This window comes from Syngnathus acus, chromosome 13 (genome assembly GCF_901709675.1).
Source record: "Syngnathus acus chromosome 13, fSynAcu1.2, whole genome shotgun sequence".
In the NCBI taxonomy this organism is placed as follows: Eukaryota; Metazoa; Chordata; class Actinopteri; order Syngnathiformes; family Syngnathidae; genus Syngnathus; species Syngnathus acus.
In genome coordinates this window covers 3310541-3318351 of record NC_051098.1, presented here as the reverse complement: position 1 = coordinate 3318351, position 7811 = coordinate 3310541, and the positions used below count along the sequence as shown (strand labels likewise).

At 41.5% G+C, this 7811-nt stretch overlaps 1 protein-coding gene across 4 annotated transcripts in view; it reads left to right on the top strand.

The window, feature by feature from the left end:
* Positions 1-5993, top strand: part of msi2b (musashi RNA-binding protein 2b) — a 145482-nt gene extending 139489 nt beyond the window's left edge. For 2 of the 4 annotated variants that reach the window (XM_037267498.1, XM_037267495.1), the window contains 2 exons: positions 1989-2065; positions 5189-5277. In XM_037267498.1, coding sequence (XP_037123393.1) covers positions 1989-2017 — 29 coding nt within the window. In that variant the 3' untranslated portion in view covers positions 2018-2065; positions 5189-5277. Of the gene's footprint in view, positions 1-1988; positions 2066-5188 lie in introns of all 4 variants that reach the window. The other 2 variants (XM_037267496.1, XM_037267494.1) reach the window with 1 other exon arrangement.
* Positions 5994-7811: the final 1818 nt, after the last annotated feature.

Below are 7811 nucleotides of genomic sequence, written 5' to 3'. Positions count from 1 at the left end.
TACTGCACTCTGGCGGAAACTCGGGGATACAGAACCGCACTCGGGCGGAAACTCGGGGATACAAAACCGCACTCGGGCGGAAACTCGGGGATAAAAAACCGCACTCGGGCGGAAACTCGGGGATACAGAACCGCACTCGGGCGGAAACTCGGGGATACAGAACCGCACTCGGGCGGAAACTCGGGGATACAGAACCGCACTCGGGCGGAAACTCGGGGATCGGGACCGTGCTCGGCAGAAACTTGTAAAGTCAAGGCCGCGATCAGCAGCAGTGGAGTCCGATCACGCTGGAACCTGCTCGGACGATGGACGAGGATCGGGCGTCGCTGGAGCGAAGTCCGATGGCGCCGGAACCTTCTCGGATGATGGACGTGGATCGGGCGTCGCTGGAGCGAAGTCCGATGGCGCCGGAACCTTCTCGGACGATGGAGGTCGATCGGGCGTCGCGGACGGGAGCTGATGGCGGAGGGTCCAAGCGCTGGTCGCTGTGTTGGTCGGAGCATTCTGTCAGGCTTCGGGGTGGAGGAATGGAGCGAGGACGACCAAATGCAGCTTGGACCAGGGTTTATTGCCGAAAACTCAAAATACAAACCCGGCAAACTGACGTGACTAAAGAAAACCAAAAGGACTGACCGCCAAAGCGTGAAACAAAAGACAAGAACAAAACAAACCGCGTGACAGTGAGACATGCATTGTCCGCACATCTCGTGCAATGCTCCGACGGCGAGTGACACGCAAACAGAACTTAAATAAGACACAGGTAACGAGAGGCAGGTGCGTGTGATTACACAAATCAAGGGCACACAGGAAGGGAGGGGCAAGCACACAGACACAGAACTGGGGACGAGACATGACAATAATTCTTCAATTAAGAATTTTTATTTTGAATTTTTTATTTTTTTGGGGGGGTGTCTGCCATGTACTGAAGCCACGATAAATGAACCGCGATGTAGCGAGGGATCACTGTACAATGATCTCTCACCACTTCGAGCTTCAGCTATTGTGTCCTCAGTGCATAGCGGGTTTTTAAGAATATTAAATATTGTGGATATTTTGGTGCATTGCGGCTTTTTGCAGCGTCAATTGAAACGTGTTTGCCCATATGACTTTACAGCACCAATGGAAACATGTTGATCTGTATCCTTGCCGCTGATTGGCTATTTGGTAGAGGAGACGAGACCAATGGGAGCATGTTAATCTATATTCTTGCCGCTGATTGGCTTAGAGGTGTAAGAGCAGTTCTACCACACTTTATCTCAGCCTCCGCAATCCCGCTACGTATCCACTCGTTCACTTAGTTTTTAAAAATACAATAAAGGGTTTTAAAAGTCTTGTGCGGATATTGTAAAAATATTGACTCCACATCGTGAATTTTCACCTATCGTGGGGGGGTCTTGGAACCAATTATCAGAGATAAATGAGTGATCATTGTAGTATATTTGTCATCATTTGAGTGTCCACATAATGTGGTAGCGGGCAGTCATGATTGTCGGTGAATGTGGGTGAGCGTTAAGGGCCAGGTGTGTCCGAGCACTATCAGCACAAGTTAGGCATTGTCGGGCCGTCGCGACGCAGCAGACTGGGTTAGTTCCTGCAGTTCCCTGTCTGTCTGCCTTCATACATACTATTCATTTCGGTTTTGTGAGAATGTGTTTCTCATTGTTGGATATACTTGCAGCTAAGAACATTTTAAATAAAATTCACTTTGACTATTTTGACATTTTCCCATCTGGTTCCTGGAACAACTGAGTTGGGGGTTGTGAAATTATGAAGTTTATTATTACCATATAATTGAGGGAAAGTTACACATTGATGCTGTGGAGTTAAAAAATGTAATTAACTTTCTGAAAAAATGCATATGCAGTATCATGATATCAAACATGGTGATGGACGAGGCCCTGCGTCAATAGGACATATCAGTCATTGAGTGATTTCCTATTAAATTTGCTTTTGTATCTGTCAAACTGATGCATGTTTGTGCATTTCAGGGTCCATTGATTGCAACAGCTTTTGCTAATGGATATCACTGAAAGTCAACATGTGGCTGGTTGTCATCTCCTTTCAGGTGAATAGGTACTAATTTGTACTACATGGGTATTGTTCTCATTTCCTACAATGCATGGCACAACAGCTTGAGCTTCAGGCCCGACATCTCAATCATGCTTTACATGGCACGCCTGATGTTTACCACAAACAAAAAAGGATTAGCAACTGTATAAAGATAGATAGATAGATAGATAGATAGATAGATAGATAGATAGATAGATAGATAGATAGATAGATAGATAGATAGATAGATAGATAGATAGATAGATAGATAGATAGATAGATAGATAGATAGATAGATAGATAGATAGATAGATAGATAGATAGATGGGGTGGAAAGGAAAATAAATCCCTCAATACTCCTGAAATCACAGGATGATCAGGATAATCTTTTAGAGACATAAAAAAATCAGGATGCTAAATTGTAAGTATGTGTTTACCTCACGATGAATGAAACAAAGCAAATTGTTGATGTGTCTTGATATGTCTGTATGACGTATCCATTGGGAACAAACACTCCACTTAAAGCGGAAGTCAAGTAAAAACTTTTTTTAAATCTTCTGTTATCTCCCATCAGTTCAAACACTGTATCCAGATTGAGTTTGTGAAATTAAAATTAAGCAGCCATTTTAATGACTCTCAGGGTGCTGCCATTTTGTCTGCCACCTGCTATCGACTGAAATTTATGTCATGGTGCCCACAAGCTCAGCTTGCAAACGTAAGAGCTCAGCTGTTATCTGGGTTTGGTCATGTAATAGTAACAAGGAGAGCCCGTGGGTATTTTGGTGTCAATTTGAGTCGAGCGCAGGTGGCAGTAAAGGACAAAATAGCAGTACCCTGAGATTAATCAAAATGGGTAGATTTTCTGCTTAATTCCAAACTCCCGCAAATAATGTCCACAAATTGTATCAATGTAAGCGAAAGGATGTCTATTGCTAACAAGTAGCTTTTTATATACCGTATTTTCCGGACTATAAGTCGCTCCAGAGTACAAGTCGCACCAGCCATAAAATGCATAATGAAGAAGAAAAGAACATATATAAGTCGCACCAGAGTACAAGTCGCATTTTGGGGGAGACTTTATTTGACAAAATCCAACACCAAGAACAGGCATGAATAAGCAAGAACAGGCTCAACGATGCGGGACGCTAACGTTACATAAACAAACGAGGAATTGAGAACGGGCCTGACGTAACATATTAAGGGTTATTAAAATAACTATAACATATTTATCAAACCATCCGTGTCACTCCAAATCATTAAATCGATCGAAATCTTTGTCATCTGTGTAAACAATGCAGCTGCTGACTCAGGAAGTACATATGGCACTGAAGTCAGACTCATTGTCAGTTGCGGTTCCAATTATTCCACAGGCCTATATAACTATATATAAACTATATATCTCAAATAACAATAATATAAACAACAATTTTATCGAACCATCCGCGTCACTCCAAATCATTAAATCCATCAAAATCTTCATCCTCTGTGTCACGTAAAAAAAACGCCGCTGCTGACTTCGTAAGTACATGCGGCACTGATGTCTGACTCATCGTCAGTTGCGGTTCCAATTATTCCACAGACCTATATAACTATATATATAAACTATATATCAAATAACTATAACATAAATAACAATTTTATCAAACGATCAGTGTCACTCCACATCATTAAATCCATCGAAATCTTCGTCCTCCGTGTCAATTATCAACAACGCTGCTGCTGAAGCCGGAAGTATAGGGTGTTTCATAAAGTACGCAGTTTTTAAAAATGCAATAAATCAGCCAAAATCGATGCAAAATTCAAAATTTTTATTTAATTTCATTCAACATATACTTCAATTTAATAATGAAAAATGATATCGAGCATATGTCCACCTCCACTTTTTCTGCAGGCAGTCATCCGATCGTTGAAATTCACAGGGCTCACATTCACACTGTCTTGCACTACCGCAATGTTTTGTTGCGTTCGAACATTACGGTTTCGACCGGGCGATTTTCTGGTTGCAACTGACCCAGATTCTTCGAATTTCTGTACCAACCTCGAAACTGTTGTTGCGGTCGGGGCATTGTCACGTCCAAAGATCGCGCGAAGTTTACGGACAGTCTCTGCGTAGCACTCCCCGTTTTTGTAATGAGTTTTCACAATAAGAATGCGTTGCTCGATACTGAACCGCTCCATGGCTACAAAATGGAAAAACGACAAATGGTCTTCTAATCGGAGTGATAATAGATAACGAAAATGATAGGAACAGTGCTGACAATCTTCAAACAAAAAAATCCCGCGCAATTAAAAAACTGCGTACTTTATGAAACACCCTTTACATGCGGCGCTGAGGTCAGACTCATTGTCAGTGGCGGCTCCAATTATTCCACAGGCCTAGTGTGCCCTCATGAGGTTTAAAGTGAAAATAACATGTGAAATTATCAACTATACGATAGTAAGTAAGTAATGTGTTAATAATTTCACATATAAGTCGCTCCTGATTATAAATTGCACCCCTGGCCAAACTATGTAAAGAACTGTGACTTACAGTCCAGAAAATAAGGCACTATAGTAAGTAATGTGTTAATGATCAAGTAATAATGTGTTACTAATTTCACATATAAGTCGCTCCTGATTATAAGTCGCACCCTCGGCCAAACTATGTAAAAAAACTGCGATTTATAGTCCGGAAAATACTGCACTATAGTAAGTAAGTAAAGTGTTAGTGATCAAGTAATAATGTGTTAATAATTTCACATATAAGTCGCTCCTGATTTTAAGTCGCACCCCCGGCCAAACTATGAAAAAAACTGTGATTTATAGTCTGGAAAATACGGTACATGGTTGTTATTGTGTGAACTCAACCCGTGTGTGAACCCCCGTGATCTTGTGACCTCATTGGTGCAGCTTTCCGGACACGCATCTCGGTCGGTGTGTGAACACTGTACGTCTTCCATACTGAAGCATCAGTTCCGCAGTCAATGTGAATTAGGCAAAAGGAGGAGAATCTTGTTTGCGTTAATGAAGGAAATCCATGTGATTGAACTTCATCACCAGTTTCATTAAGGGTGTAATACGACAAAACAAAGTGAAAAAAAGTGTAAAAACTGTGTAGAGGGCAGATGAAAAGTAAAAGTCTTTTTGTTGTGTGGTCTAGGCAGCCATGGAGCAGACCAGGGAAAGCAGGCGAGGAATTGTAAACTCTTCCTGTGTGTTGGTGCAGCATTAACCAATCCAGCATCAGTGTGGCCAGCGACAGCAGTGGAATGGCAGTACAGTGGACTCCCGCTATTCCCGAGGAATAAGGACCAGGCCAGCTCTGCGTAAATCTGCGTATAATTGACGGTCATTTTAAAAATTCTAGAATAACAGTGGATAAACCACACCCCGGTGCATAGGTATCCCCGGGTGCCAAACTACGAATACACGGGTGTCCATTGTACAGTGAAAACCACCTCAGAAATAAAGATGACAGTTTTACTCTGCTATATACTGTACCCTGATCTCCAACTAAATTGGGCTTCCAGGGATGAGAATTTTCCGCGGATCCGCGGATTTCCGTGTTTTTTTCCGTCGAAAGTATCACTTTCGTGAATCGTGTAAATCAGTTAAGAAAATGTTGTTTATATATGGGGATGGGGGGGTGTAGGGAAGCAGCCGGCCAGCTGGCCGGGCAACGTTAGCCTCGGTGACTCGCGAGTATTCGCCCGCCGTGACGGCATCTTACGGAAATCAGCTTCCCTCTGTAAACCTAACTAACTGGCAGCAGTGCTGCGACAACATCCGCCTTATTTTCTGCAGCATTTTGGCACTACTTTCCTCACATCATTTCCACTTGTTAACTTAATTTACACGGAGAACTAAGTGTTTTTACACCGCCACAATGTGAATTTGCGATTGGGTTTTCATCACTTGTAGATGAGGTATTTAGTTAGATAGATCTAGGGATATGTACATATATATATATATATATATATATATATATATATATATATATATATATATATATATATCTCATCAGCCCCCCCAGACCCCCAGCCACTTTTCAGCGTTTTTTCACATTTGCCATTCTCATCCCTGGGCTTCATCTTTGTGGAGAGGTACTTGTTTTATGCGTGCTGGTTTTGTCAAACATTTTTTATCGAATAATACTTATTGATTACTGTGAGAAATATATTTGGATATGTTTTCTATTATAAATAGTTTGCTTGTTTTTCTTTTGATGTGTCATCAGTCTCCAAAGGAGGTGATGCCAGAACAGGATTAAGAAACCACTGAATTAGCAAAGGCAGTGGGAGGGACGGAACGTGTACATTTCACAGTGTGGTCACCAAACAATCTGTAATTGGTTTTAGCAATAAGCGGAACATTTTTCACAGTTTTCTGCTCTGTGTAAAAGAATATACTGTATATTTTCTTTATTCTGTGATTGAGAAGAGGCCATGTGATGTTGGATCTTGGGATCTCATGAGTCCCATTTACTTTGGACTGAGATCACTGTTTTCCACCTGTTAATCAACTGTATGCAAAGTTGGATCTTTTTGATACAACCAGACAATGAGGAAATTCCTATCGCAATTAAACTGAGGGGAAAAATACAAAAGAAACGTGATCATCTTAAATAAATTGAACTAATTCATCATACATAATCGTGAAGGTTTGATGTAAATGATTTACTCTGTGCAACGTGAAATTTTTAACTTCATTGAAACTAATTTCTTAAACGAAATAATACAATGTTTGAGATTAAAATTATTAAAATGGATGGATTATAAATGATTAAAATGGATGGATTATGCGACACAAATAATCCTTTTCAGTGTAACTTTCCATCCATGCATTTTCTATACCGCTTGTCCCACGGGGGTCGCGGGCGTGCTGGAGCCTATCCCAGCAGTCATCGGGCAGTAGGCGGCGGACACCCTGAACCGGTTGCCAGCCGATCGCAGGGCACACAGAGATGAACAACCATCCGCACTCGCACTCACACCTAGGGGCAATTCGGAGTGCTAAATTGGCCTACCAAGCATGTTGTTGGCATGTGGGAGGAAACCGGAGTGCCCGGAGAAAACCCACGCGGGCACGGGGAGAACATGCAAACTCCATACAGGGAGGGTCGGAGGTGGAATCGAGCCGGCACCGCCTAACTTTGAGGCGGAGGTGCTAACCAGTGCACAACCGAGCCGCCTTCAGTGTAACCTGATGATTATTATTTTTTAATTAATGTAAACCACTTTTGATTGTTGGAATAAAAACATTGTTTAAGTTGTCTCAAGTAAGGGTTTTCATAGTTGTATTTCACTCAGATTTGCACTTAGGGCCAATTTACAATCTTTAATGAACTTAGGATGCACGTTTTTGGAATGCAAGCGGAAACCAAGATACCAGGAGAAAATCCAGGCAAGCATTAGGAAAACATAAAAACCCCACACTGGAAGGCCGGAGGTTGGATTTCAACCAATGACTGGTTACCCGCCAGGCCATCAATGTATCAAATTGAAGTAAAACCTGATAAAGAATCAAGACATTTCAGTTGTTTGTTTGTTTGTTTGTTTTTAACAGAATAAAATGTGAAATTTCAGTTTGGAATTCTTTACATTAGTCAAAGCTAAAATACTAGGTGTGACAGATTACCTCCTTTATTCTGTTTTATTCCTTTGTGTAATTTTTTTCTCCTGTCGGCTGGGACTGGGATACTTTAACTCAGTAACATGGAGCTCTAAAACAAGCACTAAGGCATAACCTGGGATGTATTCCTATAATACACTGTACATTTCTTT